Consider the following 23,287-nt stretch of genomic DNA (forward strand, 5'->3'; position numbering starts at 1 on the left):
ACATTCAACAGACATTTTTGATTATTTCTTTGGCTTAGGTTTATAAGATTTTCCGGAATACAACAAATGTGGGTTCGAGTACTGCTAGTTACCGATATTGATGAAGAAATTAACGTATTACCAAATTGTATTACACTATTTGCCCATATATTATTTATTTCATAACATTATTTTTATCTAGACTATACGTTTGTAGGTACACGTTCATTTATGAGTAGATTCGCATAATAAAAAAATATTGTATCGTAAAAATAAATATCTTATCGTCGTGTATGGGCGGTATCGTAACTGCATTACATAACATGTACAGGGGAAAATTGCAATAATTTGAAAAGGACACATCGCCTTTATGAAATTTTGGTTTGTAATAATATGTATAAGCAAAAATGCCTTTATTATTATAATATACCTGTACTTTTTAGTTAACTTTTAATATCGTCCCTTCCACGGTAAATAAATATGAATTTTATATTATTTTTCTGTGAAATATCAAGTTATTTTGTTATTTACAAAACACACGTACAAAAGATAGGCATTAAAAAATCTAAAAATATTGATTAAAAATTATTTACAATGTGTCGTAGAAAAAGAGAAAATTATTATATTGTTTTGATTTATTTAAGCGAGTTCTTTGTTGACCCAATCCATCATAGATGCAATGCGGGCCCATACTTCTGGGTATCCCTTCATGGCGCAACCTCTACCCCATGAGGTGACTCCTACTAGGACACCATCAACGACAAGTGGGTCACCAGAGTCTCCCTGGAAAGCGTCTTGTTCTCCTGTTTCGATTAATCCAGCGCAGATCATTCTGTCGGTAACGATATTGAATCCACTGTAGGCGGTAACGCAGACTTTCTGCTTGACAATTGGAATGTTCATCCTCTGAAGGATGTTGGTAACACCACCTCCTTGCTGTAAATAATAAAGTAGCCAATCAGTAATATGTTCATTAAAGATAACGAAATGGTTTACTGATTTAAAACTAGATGGATGATATTCAAACATGAATTCAAACTTATGCAGTACAGTTGCAAATCTGCAAAATGTCAATTGTTCAGGAGAGCAAAAAAACTTTCGTTTATTTTAAAGTGTATTATAATATGGCAATAACTTAGTATTGGTAAATGATTAGGCACATAAATATTGGAGTGCTTTTGGATGGTTTAGTTGAATTATGTAAAAGCTTCATTGGAACCAGAATGATTATTTTCAGACCACTGTAAAGTTACGAATGTCGCAGTTTCGCAAGTTTGTACTACAATTTGACTTTTGCTCCAAAATATTGCAATATAAATATTATATAAAAAGTGCGAATTATATAGATATAAAAAGCTTTTCTAAGCCAATCCGAGAGCTTTAAAATTCAGGAAAAACGAATAAAAAAAAATCAAATAAAAACGTATGTTGTTTTGATTTCTGTCTATTATAAACCGAGCCTGAGACGTATTAAAATTAAAAAAATCATCATGAAGTAATTTAGTAACACTAAATGGGCATGCCTTCGTTCTAGCTAGCCTCATTATTTGTGTCCACCTATCTGATGACATAAACTGGTGTTTTCTTGTTATTTTGCTCGATTTTAGAATGGATAGAATCACACTCCATGTGAGTGTGTCCTGTCTCAAAAAATACGTGATCAATCGTATTCACTGTTTGGTGATTTATTATTAAATAAAGAAGCATGCAGCAAAAATTTTAATTCTTTTGCTATCCCCCGCAATTGTGCGACATCATTCTGATGTGTTGTATCTTGCATACTGTTTATATATTTATAGTACCAATATATCAGATTCGCAAGTCGTCTGAGGTCAATTTTATTATTAATTCATATTTTACAGTTTTACACCATGGTAAATATTCCTATGAACTTTTTCGTAAATTTACCATAAGTTGATTCGAATGACTCGTCATATATTTAAGTTTTATTAAATTTATTAGGTTTGATAAATATGTAACCGCCGGAGATAGAATTTTGTCGATTTACCACAGTGTGTATCATCAAATTTAGATTTTTCTTTCACCAAAAAGTCGTTTTCACGAAAATTGCAGATTCGCAACTTTACCGTGGATGGGTAATAGGGGGATATAGTAAGATAAGTAATTTCATAACGTATATAATTAAATTTGAATTAGTAATAAACCTCAACTACAAACCTCTACTCTGTGGAGGCCCAAATCATCCTATTAGGATTGGACATGGTCGAAAAAAAAAGTAATAAACATTGATCTTCGTTCGCGTGAAATGCGGAAATAAACAGTAAACAGAGATACACAATGAATAAATCGATTTGAATATTATTTATTTACCTGTATAGACAACGGTTGGATCTTGGCATGCACTCATTTACCTGTACCTCACCTCATTTTTCTAACACTACAACTAGCTTAGAGGTCCAATGATGGTAGTACAGTGAAACAGTAGTGTATTTATTAGTAAGATAAGTGAAACAATCAAAAACACCCAGGGTTTGAGAAAATGACATACATGTATTGTCGAATTAAATATTATGAATCGAACCCGGAGCTGCCGAATGAAAGGCCATGCATTACCTTACGAAATGCACTGATGGCAGTGATTAAAATATTAATATTAGGTCCGAATTAGCCTTCATGATTGATAACGATTAGACGAAGACATGTGCTTCTTTACACGCACGTTACCACACTAAACTCCAAAACTGATATTTGATTACCTACTTTGTGATGAATAATTGTTGCAAGTGTATTAAAAAAAACGGTTGGATATAAGCGTGTCTCTCTCTACTGATACCTCACTTTACCACTATACTTTTGCTATCTAGTAACTAAAGTTTTTACCGTACATAGGTAAAAATAATATGTTCTACGCTATTAATATCAGTTTAGTAGTTTTTTAGTTATAACGGAATAAAAAAACAGGCAACAATTTAATAAAAATGTATATAAGTATTATAGATATCATTGAAATGTCAAAACCGTGATCAAAAAATCACACACAAATAATACAATTTGATTTATTGGATCGGAATATAGATATATATATGTGAAAATTAAGATAAGTATAATAATAAAATTGCAAAAAAAACCTACTCGCTAAATATTAATGTTCAAAAAGTACAAGATATTTTCTGTAAAATTTATCGGGTAAAAGTGGAAGAAAATGTGATTCCATATTGTGTTTACGGAGCTTGAAAAACTATTCGGAACAATCGTTGATATGATATACATGAGCATCACTGAGCAGAATAATTGTTTGCAAGCTTTAATAATAAGAAAAATTGAAGGATTGATACAAAAACAACATAATATATAATGTCAGAATTGAACAATTTTACAGGAGAGCAAATAAACTTAATAGAATCTCTTCCTTGTGAATTATGTTTTTTTTAATTTCTCTTACACAATAAATATGATTATTTGTCAACTTTTGAAGTACCTACCAGAAAAATGTGTAATAGAAAGATGTCATTTGGCTTAATTATTGTATGATGTATTTGTAAAAACTCTTTTGTCAATGATTTATTTTGCTGTATTAAAAAAAAACTTTAACACCTTTTAACTCGTGTTATGTCCTGTTTTTGAATGAACGGTAAAAATGAGAGCATATAGACAATATTTAAAAAACAAAATGAAATATGTTATTGTTGCAATTCACTTTTTGTTTTTTTTCCAATGCGTGAAATAAAATACATAGTTTTTCTAGGATAAATAAATACTTGAGTCTATATAATATTGTTTAAGTATTGTAAGTAAAAGTGATGAAATAATAATAATATGATTACCTATCGTTTTATACGATATAGTATTGCAAAGATCAACCTTTATTATTTGTTTTGATAAAAAACAATCGAATATAAAAGATCTCTTATCGAAACTTTTGTAATTTATTACATCTGCTTCCAATAAGCTAGAAAAGTAGACTAATGGTATACAAAATAAATAATGAATAAATTGCGCTCGTACCATGCCGGTGCCACGTCTTAAAAATGCAAAATGTCATGTTTTCCGTTTCTTAAATAGTAATTTAAATTAAAAAATATATGCATAAAAATGTCAGTAATTTACCGAAGAAGTTGTAATAAATGGTTATTGAAGACGTAAACTATGAAATATCACGTACCCATGTTTTTAGACTTCAATAATATTTTATTTGATACAATACTATCAACGTCAAGTTTTTTTTTGTTTTGATAATCAGGGCGAACTATATTATTAATATTGTAGGCTTCTGATTCGGCAGAGGATAGGTATTGCAGATGAGATACGGTAGTAGTTGTTCGTGATGATTTAGGAAGCGAGAATTTATTTACTATTTCAAATAACTACAAGGATACAATATGTGCAATATAATAAATATAACAGCAATTCGGTGCGATGTGTCTGTAACGGAAACTTGTAATCGAGCGAGGTGTCCAATCGATTCTGACCCGCTATTTATTGACCGGCCGCAGTATGAAATAATATTTTGAAATTATTATGAAATAATATTAATTTGCAATGTTATGAAATTGCAGATCAGCTATCTCATAACATTATAAAATCATATGATAATATATAGGTACTGACAGACTGTACGTGAAAAATGAATATTTAATAAACAATATTATAACTGGAATCCGATGACAGCCACAGTATTAAAAAAACCTTTTCTTTACATAATATCACCTGTACACATGCATGGAATTACTGTCGGCAATTGTGCTAATTTTAAACGGTCATGACAATAACTGTTTACACGTAAAAGTGCTGACTGTCTCTCCAATCTCATTCTTCAAGAGTAAGCGAGACGCGAGGTTGTCATTTTATACTACTATCTGACAGGTCGTATTGAAAATCGGAGCTCAAAATGAGTAGTTTGTTTTTTTACCGGCACGTTCTCTATCGCTGTCTCGCTCACTATTGCTCTACTGCGCAAGCGCACATCGAAAATAATCTTACTTGCGCGCAATACATCATCACAATTTGGAATCTTCCAATCTTGTTTGATTTATGCACGCAATCTTGCGAACTGCAGGATAATACATGTTTCCACATACATTTTCTTACTATGCACAGTACATCCATGCACGTGTAAACGGGGTATTTTTATCGTCTTTTCTGGTGTTTCTGCCATATATCCGACATGAACCTTTCCATGTCACATTACGCCATCTATAATTTTTAAGTCTCTCTTAGATTAAGTGTCCATGTTGTACATGTATGTTTTAACATTGATAGAAAACCTTGAATGAATACTTAACCTGTTGGTGTAAAATGAAGCTACATTTAAGAATACTTTTCAAATGCTTCTTCCACATGAAAAGAATATGTCACCAATTTAATGAAATGGTAACGGACTTTGGTGCTTCTCATGGAATAGATAACTGCTGGACTAATGCAGTCATACAGTGTTAACCAAGGGGTATTAAATGTTAAGAGCATACTTCAGTGAAACGGCAAATAATTTTCAGCATTAGGTGGGACGTAATTTCGGCCGCGTTTCTAGTCGGAAGGCGACAGTTGACCTGTTAGCACGTCAATTTGTTTAGTAATGGGGTCGGAGGAATTAATTCTTAAATCGTATAAAGATGACAAAAAATGTTACGTATTTACTCGAAAAACAAAACAAGTCAATGAAAATATTATTATTATTACTTAATAATAATAGACATAATATTAAATGGGCGAATGTTGAATTTTTATAACAAATTATGTTTTGTTCATCACGCGTCGTTTGCACAATCTGAGCGTCGCGTAGTCACGGTCGTTTTAGACCGTGCCTCAGCTGAAGAATAGCCTTAACAATACTACCTTAAAACTCGCTTCATCGACAAGGCATTGGCAGCGAAAACAAAAAGCGATCAATAACCAGACGGTCAATTTGAAGGCGTCGGTTGCTTATCCTTCACTTCCGGTGGACAGTCAAAATCGACACTCATTACTAGCGGGAGGCTAGAATATTAAAAGAGTTTTCTGAATATTTGGTATAAGTTTGTAATGTAAAATAATTATGAATAGTTATATCTACTAATATCTATCCGTTAGTATGCAAAAACCACTAAACAAATTTTAGTGAGTATCTGATGACTTGAATGATATATACATGGATCGCAAGATGAGAGAAAAAATAAAATTGATTAAAAAAACTGAAGGTTAACAATACCTCTATATTTAGGTATTTATCTTACAACTTAATCTACCTACATAATTATTATATTATTATATTCATATAATATAATGCATTTGTCACAGATTTTTTCAATATACCTATAATAGTATTTAGCAATCATTGATATTGAGATATATTAATTATATAAATATTTAACAGTAATTTATTGTAAAATAATAGGTACTTACAGTTTCTATGTATTTTAACACGGAAGATATAAAATGTTATTAAAGGAAGTATAGCTATGTTTTTAAATTACTAAATATGTATGTTTGTTGATATGACATTATGTTATGTGATTAAAATTTCAATATAAAAATGATTACCAATAAAAATCTAAAATCTGCGTCCAATATGTTTGATGCCCAAACAAATGGTAGGGTAATAAAAACGATATCAAATCTGCATTGGAAACTTTATCTGACCAAATTTTACAGCCGAAAATCCAATTTGGTATACGCGGCTACCTGTCCGACACCTATGGCGGTGTATTTATCGCAGCGGGGGTGGCGCTCTTTCCAACCCCTGTGCTCCCTACGGACTGCATTTGCGTCATTTAAATGTGGGATAAAAACATAATGTCACTGGTTAAACTCCACCGTAACGGACCGGGTTTAAAAAAAACCGCGGGCAGCTTTCAGAAGATCAATATCCGGTTCAAGTTTACCGAGGTTTTTTTAATTGCGTGCTTTTACAAATAACACATTTCATAATAACATCAATTTTAAAAACTCAGAAGTTAAAACTATTATCTGATAGACATACTGAAGCACAGATAGCAAATATAACGTTTTTATTGGCTCGTATTCTTATTTGTCCGGTGGTTGTTTATCCAGTATAAATCTTGCAATCAATTTTTAACTAACTTCCCGACTAGCTAGACATTTGAAACTTTTAGAATATATCAGAACACGGCGCCAATGCATTCTTTTAATACTCGTACTTTTAGCCATCTCATTTACAGTTAATTCTGTTTTGTATGAAAAGTTATTTCGGAAGAAATCCGTAATCCAATCCACTATTATTGGTTGCTAAGTGAGTGGTCCTAGCAACTAAATTATTAATATATACGTGCGTTACTATGGAAATCAAAATGACATTTCAGTATTCTATATTTATTTGTTCGTTTGTTTTTTATTTACTTAATTGTTTTCTTTTTAATTATTTTTGCATGGGATTGTAATAGAAGTTAGATAATATAATTGAATCTTAATCGCTATAATTAGCTAACCATTTATGAAAAAATTAACAAAAAATAATGTCATTAGATTTAATATAAATCTACATAATTGATGTCTTTTTGATTTTAAAAATAATATATTACTACTACGAATTATTTTAAAATTTTATTTATTTCATCGTAAAAAATTATAATTATAATTTATTAACACCCAATATGGCAGCTTAAGCATCAGTCTATAGCGTTGTAGGTTCCAGGGTCGAAGCCTGGGTCTGGCAATGACATATTGTTTTTCAATTTGTTTTGAAAATTTGTTTCAATTTGTTTTGAGCAAGTGGCTGACATCCATATCTCGTAAAAACAAAATCATTATATTAATACAAACCTCCACTCCATGGGGGCCCATAAATATGATCCTATTAAGAGCAGACGTGCTCAGCGTGGGTCAAAATGGAGCTTTTTTTCTATTTTCAAAGCATGATTCTGGACATACCTTAAACGTTGTAGATAATCTATTTATATAATTTTAAAGCCTTATTATCCTTTATATTTGTTTTAAACATTTGATGACTGCATAAAGCATTTTTATTACATAAAATAGTATTCTTTTAAACCTCTCGCTCTAATTTTTAAGAATATAGTCATATTTTGGTACATAACTGTGCATTGGTGTTAAGATTTTTTATTAATTTTTAAACGCATTTATAAAACCGTTAGTATAAATTATGATGAGATTATTTTAGTAAAATATTTACGATAAAATATTATATTGATAATCTCTGTGATCCCAAATTTGACAAGAATTAGGCATTTTATTATTCAAAAAATGGGCAAAATTAACACATTTGAAGATAATTCTAAAGATACTAATTATAAGTTATGTCTTTGACCATTCAAGTGTGATAATCCTACGAATAATGATTGCTTTATAATAATTATTGACCTAAGAATAAGGTAGTGTTTTTTTGAAATACGCCATTTCTTTTGTCATTTCCCAGTGGTTAAGCTACAATATACGGCCGTAGCCATAAATCGACAAACTAAAATTGAAGTAGGGAGTAAAATTATGTTAACGCACGTGTTTAAACATGTACCGTTTTAAAAAAAAAGATTTTTTTTCGGTTAGGTACATGTTCAAACACGCGCGTTAACATGATATTACGTATATAAATAGATTATCTAGAACGTTTAAGGTATGTCCAGAATCATGCTTTGAAAATAGAACAAAAGCTCCATTTTGACATACGCTGAGCATGTCCCCCCTTAAGATCGGCCATGGTCGGAAAAAAAATATTAAATTAAAATATATTTATACAACTAGAATAATAAACAAACAACTCTCATTTTTAGACATACCCATTTTGAATAAAATTATAACTTAAAGTAAAATTATAATCGTATTAGTTTAAGATAGCATGTTTTGTAATTCCATCACTAGATGTCCCGCGTATCTATTACAATATACCTACCTGATAATGTTTTTTTCTTTTGAAATTATAATGAGCTCCGGTGATATTGCGTAGTGTTTCGAGTACGATTCTCGGTTGGATAAAAGTATTTTTGTGCTGTTTTATTCAATTGCTATAATAAATTATGAACAAGATTATAACTGTGATTTTAGTTTTTATTATTTCTATTTTAACCTACGGATAGGAGCTATGGGATTTGATAACAAGCAATTTCCATAATATTAAATGAACCATATTATTTTCATTTGAATGAAAAAAATAGTTATATTAAAATGTAGTAATAAAATATATCAGTAGGTAGGTACCAGCGGCGAAGAGTAGAGGTAGACTGTTAAGATTCGAGATAAATAGTCTATACTAAATTTTGGCATTCAAACATATTTGTATTCATTAAACTAAGAATACAATTAGCATAAGTTGGGAAATTTAGTTAAGATTCCCTAAAACAAACCATAATAGTTTAGGTATACTATGGGCGATACAACAAAAATAGTGCACACTTTTCTGTCATAATTATTTGTTTTTGTTGAAGTAAGAATACATAATATTAAAAATGGTGTCGGTTTGTTTTTTTTAATTCATTAAGACCTGCCTATACAAACCATAATCGATAAAAAATATTCATCTATCTATAAAGTGTAAAATGATGTATGGCTTAATGGCATAACTTTAGATATTTTATAGATAAAGAAGATTTTTTGACTAATATCTACTATGGCTTTGATTAAGCAAGGTTCAATAGAATTTTAGAAACTAACAAACAATATCTACATATTGTAGTATTAGTTCAATAAAATAAATACGTTCGACTGACAAAGTTTAGTATGCATTGTTTATATCGGATCTTAATAGCCTACCTCCACCATTCGCCACTGGTAGGTACCTAGGTTAAAAACTAATTTTAGTGACGCCTGTCAAGAATTTAAAACTCATTACAATAAAAAATACAAAAATCGTATTTAAAAAAAATTATATTATCGTTAGAACTAAATAAAAAATGTGAAATGCTATAGGTACTTTCTAAGGTTTTCAGTGGCTGAAAATACTTTGAAAACATAATAACTTAATAAAAATAATTACTACTCTATAGTAAGTAGGTATAGTAAGATCTTCTCCATCGAAACTTGCAAGATATGATAAATTTAAGTTACCGCCCCGTAACGCTATCGTCAAAGGATGGCAGGCGTCTAACAAGTTGCAATTTACCACGTTCGAGGCTTGGAGAGCACTTCATCCTTCGGGCAAACTTTGAGATCCTACTTTTGCTCAAAGCGGTAATTATAGATCTTAAGTTTCTAAAATTCGATGGAAGTTTGTATGATCTTAGGCTTTCGCTTATAAACTGACTACGCTACGGAATTTTGCTAGAAAAGTGCATTGGCCGAGGTTAAGGAACGTCTTGTAGAAAAAGGTCTCTTAGAGATAAAAGTATACATCAAAGGATTTATAATTTCTGCGTCTTGTTTTTTTAATATACTGTTTTCTATAGTATTTAATCGGCTACTAATATAATATGATCAAACAACTTTACTAATTCCATAAAACCACTACTACCACTTGCGAGTTGCGACGTAATAAAAAATAGAAAACTAACCTTATCGGCCCAAATGCTCAGCGTAGGTCAAAATTGAGCTTTTATGGTATTTTCAGAGTATTACTCTGGACATTTCTTAAACGTTGTAGATAAGACATTTATATAATTTTGAACCCTTATTATCCTTTATAATTATTTTAAACACTTGATGACTGCATATAGTATTTTTATTACATAAAATAGTTTTTTTTAAACCTCTCCCTCTAATGTTTTAGAATATAATCATATTTCAGTACGTCCATGTGAAGTCGTGTTAAGATTTTTTAGATTTATTAATTTTTAAACGCATTTACAAATCCATTAGTAAAATTAATGTTAACATTATATAGTGACATATTTACGATAAAAAAAAATATTTTATAATCTTTGTGATCCCAAATTTAACAAGAATTAGGCATTTTGTTATTAAAAAAATAGGCACAATTAACACATTTGAAGATAATTTTAATGATACTGATTATAAGCTATATCTTTCACTATTTAAATATGATAAACATCTTACGAATAATTTTTGCTTTATAATAATTATTGACCAAAGAATAAGGTAGTATTTATTGAAATACGCCATTTATATTGGCATTTCCCAGTGGTTAAGCTACAACATACGGCTGTAGCCATAAATTGACAAACGACAAATGAAGTAGGGAGTAAGATCATGGTAACGCGCGTGTTTGAACATGTACCGTTTTTAAAAATATATATTTTTTTTCGGCTAGGTTAGATAGAAGCAAGGTAATGGTATAACCTTTCATCGAAAAAAAAATTGTCGCATATAAAATAAATAGCCGGACAACACCGTATGTCTTAAGTATTATTGCTCTGAGCGTCATAGAGTTATAATTTATAAAATATTTAAAACATGAAATAATATACATCAGTAAACATAATTTATAAAGGTAACTATATTCTTTATTACGTAACTACTATAAACATATTACTAGAAAGACATTATATCTATTTCTTATAACTAATTCAATATAATTATTTTTTTTTCTTAACACTTCAACGGACCATGAGAATAATTAATGATAGTATTATAGTGAATCAGTGCTGTATTTGGTAAAAAAAAATATTTATTATTTAAAATAATAGAAACAATTACGCCGCTGTATATACAATATAGGTTTGTCAATGATAATCACAAACACATATAAATATATTGTGACCTCACCGAGGATCTAACTTGGGCCCCCGGACGAAAGACCACCACCTTACGCACTGGAGTACAAAGGCCGCAAGCAGGACTGGTTTTTACCGCTCCAATCAGAATGTACTTCGATGTCTGTATTATATTGAGAATATCCTGATTGCTGTTAAAACTGTATTGAATATTATGTATAATATATTTTATAACAAGTGTAAGTGTATTTTATAACAATAAAAATAGTATATGTTTTATAATAACTCTATTCTATAATTTAAATACTTATGGTTCTATTAATTTGACAAAAAATATAATCTGATGTTATTCTTATGAACAGGTCATATAAATTAAAAGATTTTCAAATACTAGAAAAATAAATCAAGCCTATTCCCTTTTGTAACTAGACCGATGACGAGATCAAAGGGATCCTTTATATTATGAAAATTCTTTGATACTCAAATCTCGGTTTATTGACTTTTTCCACAGCGATGCATCGCATTCGATGATAATTACCTTTTCATTATAGGTCACAAGACATTTTACTTGAATTGTATAAAAAACAAAGTGAAAAATAATAAAACAAAAATATTGCAAGTATTTAGAAATTAACAATAATAGTAAGTACACTGAAGTAAACATGTTTATTTTGAACATTATTTGAATTATTTATAAAGTTGTTATAACATTTTATTGATTACGTCATAATATTATAGTGTATGTATAATATACCTTTATTAACGTACAGAGCTGCACTTGAAAATTACTTAACATATTTATTTTGAGTAAAGTGCAATTTCTTAATTTTTTGTAAAAATCGATAGTTATTAAAAAAGTAATTCTCATGTACCCTAGTAGTATAGGATAAATAATTATTATTAATATGTATCAGTTATTTTCCGATGCGGTGACGATATAGTCAATAAACTGATGTGATGATCTTCATCGTCCAAAACAAAGATGCTGGCTTTTCACATCAGGGGATCTGGGTTCGATTTCGATCAGGTAATTGTTTCAGTGTTTTTGTGAACAGTTCGATCAGGTGATTGTTTTATTGATTCATCAGAAGTATTATGGTAATAAATGGATTCTCTAAGATATTATTGCATTACCTGCATGTTGTTAAGAAGATTACGTTTGCCAAGTTAACTAAGATTAATTACATGGTTTGGACAATTACATATTATTATTATTATACTTCGGTTCTATTGTAATGACTTTGAAACTGCTGAACATCGTTAAAATTTATATTAAGATATACCAATTATTAGGAATATGTTTGTTGCTTGATAGACATTAGTAACAGCTTTTAGTATGTTACAAATTATTCCCATGACGGTTATGCCGCGTTCTCACGTGTCAATTTTTGTAATTATACTATCTATTGAATGTTGAATATTGTTTAATGTTTCCACGTATCAGTTTAAGTTGAATTAAAGCAAAGAAATAAAACATATATGTATCTTAAGGTACGTCGGACGTGCTAATAAACATTATTATTACCTTGGTTACTTGCCAAAAGTAACCAGTAAAAGTAGAAATTACCTATGATCGTTTAATTCAACTTGCAATTTGATTAACTTAGGTGAAATGTGATTCCCATGTATCAACTAAAGGTATAAAAAAACCCCACTCTAATCAATTCAACTTACAAGTTGATCAAATTGGTTGAAATATGGTTGACAACGTATCTTTCAACTGTGAAAACTAAAAAAATAATTGTGAGATAATAATTTGTTATTATTTGGTAAAAAATCACTTGATGATAAATACATGTTATAATATATGTAAATTATCAATAATAAATACTTCCCTATAAAAAGTTACACTCGACAGTTTCAACATTGTGACTATAGTGAGGAAGATTATGGGAAATGATGAAACCGTATATTACCTATGATTAATTTACTTAAATAAGTTTGCCCTGTTTTGCTAATTTTTTGGACATGTTTCATATCAATTATGAAATATTTCAGAATAATAGTGAATCATGTCTATGTTTTTTTTTTGATTGCTTTTTCTAGTAATAATAAAGCTTTATTATACTTTATCTTTCGACTATCTATTTAAATTGATTAATGTACTATCGAAATATGGAAAGTATATGCAGTGAAAACATTTCTGAATTTTACAAAAGGCTTTTAACTTTAGGTCCAGAAATCTCAGAATCCACTTAAATGGACTTGATCCATAAATATTGTGAACCAACCCTATGCATAACACGAATCAATTGATTCGATCATCAGTAAATTTGGCTTGTAATAAATGTCAATTCATTTTGCAATTGATGTAATTTTCAAAATATTCAAAAAAGACGTCCTAATCAACTTTGTCAAGACATTAGTACAATTGAAGCGATTCGGCTCACGTCTGAACTTTCCGAACTCTCATACATAAAAATATACATTTGCTACCATCAGTCCTTGCCTAATTCACTCTGTATACGGCAACGAAGAAACTTGAAGTTTACTTTTTTCTCAGTACGCGCCAAGCGCTGTTATTTTCTCTAAGTTCAAACAACAATAATGCCCTATTTGCATGCAGGCCAAGTATTTGCGGGATTATGTGGCAAGACTGGAATAAATGGCCCACGCAATTTAAACCCTTACTGGAGAGACTTGATTTTTAAAAAGTGGAGAATTTTATTTCCAGCCCTCTTAGTGTGATAAAACGAACGAGGATTTGCAGCTTTGTGCTTCAGGTTGTGGCTTTATACCCGACTTGTTAGCGAGTGTGAAAAATTAGCGTCAATGGTTATGTTCGTTTATTTTTTGTCAGTCGCGCCGGAGATATTTATTCGCTGTATGACATATCGTGAAAGCACAGGCGCTTTGTACCATTAACCGTTGTTTATTGTGTTATGTATTCGGCAATATTCATCGAAACATTAATTCATGTTTTCCAAACAGTACTACCCTAAAAAGCTTAAGGGCGGAGTGAAACGGAAAATAATTTTAAACAGTAGGTGCGACGAAATTTTTCACTCGTCGCCAATCGGAGACCGACAGTCGAGGTGTGCTCAAGTCGATTTGTTTTACCATGGCGTCGGATGAAAATATTCTTAAATCGTGTAAAAATGACTAAAAAACTTTACGTATGTACTTAAAAAGAAAAAAATATGTCAATAATATACTATTATTATTTGTAATATAACAATAAACATAACATTTAATGGACGCATGTTGAATTTTTATGACAAATTATATTTCCTTCGGCACGCTTCACTTCCACAGTCCGCGCATCGCCTAGCCATGATCTTTTTAGACCATGCCTCAAGTGTCAGTATAGCTTTAATGCTTTCATAAAAAAACATATTTAACAATATAAATATAGAACTGGTATTACAAAATAGTTTTTTTTTATATACAAAACTACATTATAGGTAAGGTAATAATATCCAAAAAAATGTTAAATTAGAATCGTTATGAGTTTTCAAGAAATAAATGTAGCGAAACAAAAAATATACTGAGTGTGGAGATAAAAAAGTCCCTTGGTGGTGAATACAAGTTTTAAACTGGTGGGTAAAACCCTTAAAATTGGCAATACGAGCAGTGAAATATATACCTTGATAACTGCGCGTTCAAGTTGCAATTTTATGCGCATAATTTCATGATATCTCATCTGATCCACTTCATTCATTCAGTGAACAAAATGATATTAAAAAATAACATCTAAAACTTCCTTCGCTGACAGGCTTAGTTATATGTTCATAAACATCCCGGATCACTTTGCTAGTGAACTACTGAAACATTAAAAAAATAAGCTTCATTATTGAAAATAACATAATTAAACGATAAATAAAAAGATATCCAGGGCTCATACAAACAGTTATAATATTGTCTTCTTCTTTTCTATCGAGTTGGGTATTTAATAGCAACAGATGTCCCTCCAAAAGTAAGCTAAGGTAACAATATCATTTTCTCTGTTTATAAAATCTCATTAATATTTAATTTTGGAGGGAATACCTTGTATGAACTTAATACATGAACATACCTAGCTTTTATTTTTGCCGTTACTTGCAGACTTAGTCATCTGAGAAGCCTTATTTTACCAATTCGGGTGTGCTATATCAAAGCTCCGGACGAGAGATGCTCTGCTGGCTTTACGCATTTATCGAGACCCTCAGAGGCTAGATTATTATATTGTCTGACCAAAAGTGATAATCATTTTATCAGCAAAATTAGTAGTATTAATTGTTAATAGACAATGTATCGTAGAAAGATTAAAAATGAAGAATTGGGGATATTTTTGAGAGTTAATACTCAAAAATTGTAGGCTTTGCAGGACACATCTACGTCATTATTACAATTTACACTTTTTATAAATATATAAATATCATAAGAGCTCATTATTATAATCGCCGTTCTTTACAATTTAGATTACAGTCATATTTTACTAGATCAGGTACGAATAGGTGTCCATAATTAAATCATTATTTTTATTTTCTCAATAAGTTTATTAATAATTATCCTAGTTCCAATTTTAGTTATAATTGTATTATAAATAACTTTACAAAAATCATATGATATATTTTGTAAAGTTTTTATTGGAATTGATAATTGTAATTAACTCATAATTTGAAGATATTATGACATTTTTCGTTCTATATTTCTCATGGTATAATAATATGTATGACGTTGAAAGCTTAAAATGGTAGACTTGATCTACGAAGAAGGCTGCTGCCTGATCATCCAAAACACGATCCTCAGTTATGAAGTCCCAATGAAGAAGAAGATAAATAATGCTAAGATATGATACATAATAAGAAACTATGATATACGCAATGCCTTTAAAATACCAAGCGGAGGAGGTAGAAAATATTTACCGTGATCATTTCTGGGACTGACACCAATTCATTTTTGTGTATACTATCAATTCGATGGGTGATTAACACAAAAAACGTATAATATACAAAAAATGCATTTTTTAGTTGAGTATGCAGACTTGTTCACTATAACCGGTTCTATCTGTAACACAAAGACGTATCTCCATATAAACACAACCTGTCAACACCTGCAAAAAATTGAGATAGTAATGCCGGGTGACGGCCATATTATTTTACAATGAAATTAATGATTTCACTTATTCTAGAACCTACATAGTATTTTCTTGGTTGGAATTTTATAGCTCTGTATAATATAGTGTTAAGAACTTTAGCGGACCCTTAGAGCATAGATATATATATATACATTGGTACTCGATTATGCGGAGGGAACCATAGTCATATGAATTATAGCTCAGACTTCCGTTACCATGATATAACAGTAATATTATAATATAATTAAATACTGTGATTGATTTTATATAAAATATTTTTTAATCCAGCCAAAATAGTTATAATATGCACATAAATCAAAATGGATTTCGTATATAAATTGCAATTAATAATATTATTACCCGCTAGTTAATAACCGGCAAGTGAACCCTCTCAGCTGAGAGCGATTAGTTCCTAAGCGACATTTTAGCACACCTCAAGCTGAGACCATTCCGCAGTAATTAAACCTGACCTCACCTGGCAAACTACCTTTCCATACTCTCCCTCTTGCGTACATATCTATATAGTGCACCATGCAAATGCTTTCAAAACTTTCTTCTGATTTTTTCAAATATTTCTCTTGTATATTTTTAAATAATTATGCATAACAATAATTGATATCAGCAATAATTTGGATATAGCCATCTTGTCATCTTGCCATCTTGCTATATAGCCGAGTATAAAAAATCTAATAAATTATTACTTAGAAGACATAGTTATTTCAAGAAAATAGTACGATGTTTCCATAATGCTAACTTTGATGGGGTTTAAAAAATCATAATATTCTTACATAAAAGTTTCTAGGCTAAGAAATATCTTTGCTTATTGAATCAATAAAACAATATTACTTATTATTACAATATTTATTAGATTAAAATATCGAATTGAGTTAAATCAAGATTTCGTAGCTTATAAAAATAAAATAAAATGACAAGCGCATCGTTAATACGTTACCATTATATATGAGAATGTTCCCTTTGCTCATTGCAGCAGTGTTGATAATAATATTTAATATAAAGTTTTCGTATAAATGCCATAACTTTTTAGTACCATATTATAATGATACTTATCAAAATTAACTAAAGATTCCAATATCGACTCTGTGCGGGGGACTATGATGATAAATGATGATATGATCCGCTCGAAAGCGTGAATTTTTTTTTTGGTTATTATAAGATATTATACAGTACTTAATTGATATATTTTAGTTTAGTCAAATTTGAAAATATTTAAAATTAAATAGTGGTGCCTACTAAAGACGAAGAGTGGAGGTAGACTGTGGAGATTTTACATACATATAGAATATATTATATTAAATTACTGATTAAATTAGATTAAGCTCTTCATAAAACAAATCATAATAGATAAACAATATTTTTCTAGTTATAAAATATCTATGCTCACAATAGTCCCGCAGTTTAAGCGTCGGCCTATAACGTCGTGATTCCCAGGTTCGAATACTGGGTCTGGCAAGTACATATTATATTGTTTTTCAATTTGTGTATGAGTATGGACCTAATAGGCTGAGCATGTGGCTGACATCCATTTCTCGTAAAAACAAAGTCTGTTAATACAAACCTACACCTATGTGGAGGCCCATAATATGATCTTTTTAGAATTAGACATGGTCAAATCATTATAAATATAAAATATCTAAAGTTATGTATAATTTATTGGCATATTTTTAGATATTTTATGTACAGCAGAATATTTGTTATCGAATATCTATTATGGTTTGCTTTAATCAGGGTTTAGTTGCATTTTAAAAACTAACTAATACTATCTGCGATTTGTATTCTGAGTTCAATGATAACAAATAAGTGTACTGACAATGATTAATGTGACTAATGTCGAATCTTTATAGCCTACCTTTACCTCTCGCTAGTACGCTAGTCTTAGTACATACATATAAAAAAAAAAATCGTAAAAAAAGAACATTAACAATGAACACGAACTCGTTAAATAAATATCAATTTCGTTTCAGGTTTAATGATATACGGTTGTATAAACCAGCTCAATTTAATGAGATTTATATATTTTTAATTAATTTTATTAATTATTAATGACGCGTGGTCGATACATGGTGTAAATATGAAGCATCCCCTGAAATATTCAATAACGTTTTATGTAAATAATATTTATTGAATATCTCTGAGCTACCCTACCGTAATATCACATACCATACTACTACATTTGCTTCCTGTCTAGATTGAAATACTAAATTAGTTACAAAGTCATACGGTTATAATGTGTAGCAAATAGTATGCGTATATTATTATGATCTTTTTTGAGCAGCATCTTTACAAGTAAAAGTCACATCACATCGCTTTTAATAACAATAATTATATATCTGAATGACTGATAATGTACATTTTGGCAGTTTTTAACTAAATATACAACAATGATCTAGGTACATCACATTGCCTCTGTTTTGGCATATTTATTTTTTTAATCTAGCAACATTAAGTCACTTGTTTTTGATCCGTTATGTTGGTCTTTCTAGAATAATTATCTATGCATTTGTCAAAATGGAGAATGACACGAGAGTTTTTGTTAACCATGTGGATTCAAAAAGTCTTCACATAGAAAATTGGAAGAGGAATACAAAAAAAGTGATTAAGGAATTCAGGAATTTTGAAAACATTTCCGAGAAAATATATTATAAATTATAACATAGGTGCAAAACCCGAGAGATGCTGGTTCAATTCCTACTGGGTGTCGTATTTTTTTCGAAAGATTTTTTTCTATTTGGTTACCTATAACATATTTAGTGTTTTCATATATATTCATTTATATTCAAGTATTTTCAAAATTATGTACGTTCAATAATTAAAATGTTACATTCTTAAATCTTGTGAATTATTCGTTGAATAAAAATAATAGTTATGTTATATCAATAAAATTATGTATAAGTTGAACGTATTAATTATTCTGTAAATTTATGATCGTGGAATACGTTGAACATGAAAAATATAGATTTCAAAGTTAAGCTTGAAATCTAAGCAACATAAAATAATGTTAAAAATATGGTAATATGAAAAAACTCTATTCGAAATTCGCATATAAAATCCTCATGGGTTGTGAAACGCTCATATACTACACAACACTTGAAAAATTGCCTTTTTTGTTTGGCGCTACCGACGCGAGTGAGGCGCGCACTTTTCTTTAAAATGAAAACGAGTTTTTTTGTCTAAACGTTTTGAATAAACTGCTAAGAGTTACTTTGAAACAACAGATTTTTAAAACAAGATGGATTATGATGATTTTTTGCCGACTCTCGGCTCACTTGATTTATGGCAAACAAGCGGTTTTCGGTTTTATTTTTTTCCGTGATGATAAAGAAAAATGATCGTAGAAAACGTTCAATACGTTGAATATAAATTAAATGCCAATAAAATAGCTTCGAAGGAGGTAAAACGTGTTTTTTTATTTAAACAAGTTTACATTTTTCTAAGATTGAACAACCACTTTACCATACTAGAAGAATTATTGACTTTTTGCGTTACGACACCTGATAAAGAGGTTTAATTTATAACTAAATACAAACATTCATCGGTATAAAATAAAACTATCCATTATTTTTATGCGATTTGGCGTTTAATCATCATCTGTGGCCTAAAAACTAAGAATGGGTACTACCTTCCTGTAAAAAATCCTCAAACTCCGCCTATTCTGGACCAATATCTTCCCGGTATCGGTATTGCTAGCTCTAGCATCCTTGTTTAAACCATCTGATCACCAAAGTTTGGACCTGCCAGCCGACTTCCAACCATAGAACCAGAGTTTACTTTTTTAATGATAATTAATAATTATTAAAAAAAAAACATTAAAATAATTGAACTCACATTTTTTACTTTCCATGCGAGTACTTTCCTCTTTCAGTTATCGATCCGGTTAAAATTCATGCAATTTTTTCTGACACCTACGTCTTAACTGTTGTACCTACATAATTTTTAGAACGTTTTCATTAGCTCGTATTCTTGTTTGTCCAGTACAAATCTTGCAATCGATTTTTAACTAACTTCCCGACTAGCTAGACATTTTAAACTTTTAGAATATATCAGAACACGATCCCAATGCGTTTTTTGCCAGAACAGAGACGATATCAGAACACGATGCATTAATTTAATACTTTTAGCACATCTTTAAGTAGAATTGAATTCATATTCAGTTAATTCTGTTTGGTATGAAAAGTTATTTCGACACCATTATTGGTTGCTAGGGGAGGGGTCTAGGGTCCTAGCAATATATACGTGCTTTAATATGGTAATCAATATGACATGTCAAGTACAAATTTTTTTGATCGTTTAAGCTAGTCAAGTCAAGTCAAGTTTATATGGTTCAATAGAAAATTTAAAAACGTTGTATACAAAAAGTTCTTTTTATCTTGTAATTATTATTTTCTTAAATACGTTTCAAAATGATGTGTTTTCTATAATAGAGTGTTGAGCAACCAAATGTCGAATTCAAATACTTTTTCCTGTAATATATATTGTTTAGGTTACTGATTTTCGATCGTGGTGCTTTGGGTTCAATTCCTGGTGAGTCAATGAATATCTTTGAGTTTTCTTCAAACTTGTATGTTTAATTGGTTCTTTCAATGTTAGTGCTCTACGATGGGAGATCATAGATGCGGAAGCCTTAGATCAGTGGGAAGGTGAAATCACAATTATTAGTTGTCAGAAAATTAACCATATAAGATTTGCAGATGATACTACCTGGTATAGAAGAAGAGAGTCGTAAATATGACCTCCTGATGAAGAGAGATAAGACCAAGTTAATGGTTATCGATCGGACTAGCCTTCTACCACCAGAAAGTATACACTAAAACCTAGAAACAGTGGATGACTTTGCATATTATCTGGGAGCGATTGTGGAAAAGGTGGATGTTAAGCAGACTGTTTAATCTGTAAAAATTGGTAGTTTTGGGTAGCTTAAAGGGTAGGCGGAGTAGAGGAAAAGTGTTGGCATGCTGAAGCGACCAACTGAACGAGTTTATTGGGGACATCTTTTACTATGCCTTTAGAGAAGCATATAACCAAGTGGGGTAGGGAGTATTGATCGCTTAGAAGATGACGAAATTTAAGGGTTAAATAAAGATTTATTGATATGTTACCGCTAAAATGACCATTGTGAATGAAACTGAAAGTGAGATTTTTACAACTTAAACAATCATTTTATATCCAACATAATAGTAAATAATACTGTAGTTGTCAATTATAGTAATAAATAACCGAAAGGTTAATTTATTGAAACATTATTATTGGCTATAAAAAGAAAGTGTTATTTTTATTTAATTTACGATCGAGAAATTACGCGGGTATTTGTGTTAAATAATAATAAATTATAATCAAATTTATCCAGGCAAGCTGCAATATAAAACGTATAAGACCGAGCCGAAAAGCTTACAGAATTTTACTTATATTCTGCTATCTCAACCAAGCACGCTACCTCCCTATACAACAGCTAGAGCCTACAAGTACAGCCTATCGGCACGACACTATTCCTAGCAATAAACTTGGTACTCATCTTGTGCCGTCTTTCTCGCCTATTGCCTTACCCGCGACCACTTATTCTTCATTTTAACTGTCTGGTTTCATAAACAGGCATCCGTATACAAAAAAGACAACCCTTTCAAATCTTTTGAAAGAGGGTTTTTTCTTATTCGTGGCTAGAAAAGCTTTACCTTAACTATTTTATAATCATTTTTGAAGTTATTATTCTTTAGGCGCGTTTGGAAAATCAGATCAGAGTGTATTTTTGGCCTGTGACATGTAACACATAATTTATTTTTTCACACAAAAATAAACGCACTTGATTGGATTCGAACCACCGATTGTTCGGTTATCAGCCGAACGCACTACCATTACGCCACAGTACGATACTCCAATCGTGACGATTATACAGTATAATATTATAGTTTAGAGTTGTTCCGTTGCCTAGGCAGCGAATTTATTATTGTCGGCCATTTGCGATTCCTTACTAAACAAACTATTAAACGTCATAGTGGCAGTTGTTACTTTAACGATAAATAATTATATAATTTAGTATTATAAGTTAAAGTGTATAGAAATAAACCAACGGCGTTCCAATAACCGTTTCTTTTTCTTGAGTGTGTAATTTAACAAGATAATAATTAAGAGCTAGTCGAAGAATTTAGGTTATCACAAGTTTTGTTTTTGTTTTGTTACGCCAAAGAAGTATATAACTTCTAACGCGCATACATTTATGTACACACACCAATTTTTCATATTATTTTTGTTTTTACCAATAAAATTAAAAATATATTTCAAATTAAAACTATAGGTATGTTTAGTACGTACCTACATAAATGTGAAAGTATACAATCTGCTACGGAAATCTTATATTATATAACCACGACTTGATAATTCTCAATGCATTAATTTGTAGACAATATTTATTAAAATATATAGTTTTTTTTGCCCGTTTAATACTTTGGACGCTGAAGACGCACATGCGCGTAATAACCAGGCGGCCGATTGATGTAATTAACGTGCATTTTAAAAGTGCTAATTAAAAAATCATTATATAGTCAGCAGCGATTGAGTTAATCATTACCATCATTAGACGTAGTCAAATCACCGCTGTATGAAGGTCATCCCTGAACTCTTTCCACTATATGGTTTTTAATTCTTCTCTAATATAAATTTACGTTTTCAGGCCATTCTTGGACTAAATTAGCGTAAGAAATGTTTGAATTTGTTTTATTTATTGAAT

At 30.3% G+C, this 23,287-nt stretch overlaps 1 protein-coding gene across 1 annotated transcript in view; it reads right to left on the reverse strand.

Moving 5' to 3' along the window:
* Positions 1–589: 589 nt before the first annotated feature.
* LOC147066429 (trypsin-3-like) overlaps positions 590–23,287 on the reverse strand; it is a 144,034-nt gene continuing 121,336 nt past the window's right edge. Inside the window, exon 2 of the mRNA XM_085956199.1 lies at positions 590–915. Within this exon, the coding sequence (XP_085812325.1) occupies positions 619–915 (297 nt within the window). The 3' untranslated portion in view covers positions 590–618. The remainder of the gene's footprint in view (positions 916–23,287) is intronic.

This window comes from Rhyacophila brunnea, unplaced genomic scaffold, assembly GCF_057557595.1.
Source record: "Rhyacophila brunnea isolate RB1 unplaced genomic scaffold, BYU_Rbru_1.0 scaffold_5, whole genome shotgun sequence".
Taxonomy (NCBI): domain Eukaryota; kingdom Metazoa; phylum Arthropoda; class Insecta; order Trichoptera; family Rhyacophilidae; genus Rhyacophila; species Rhyacophila brunnea.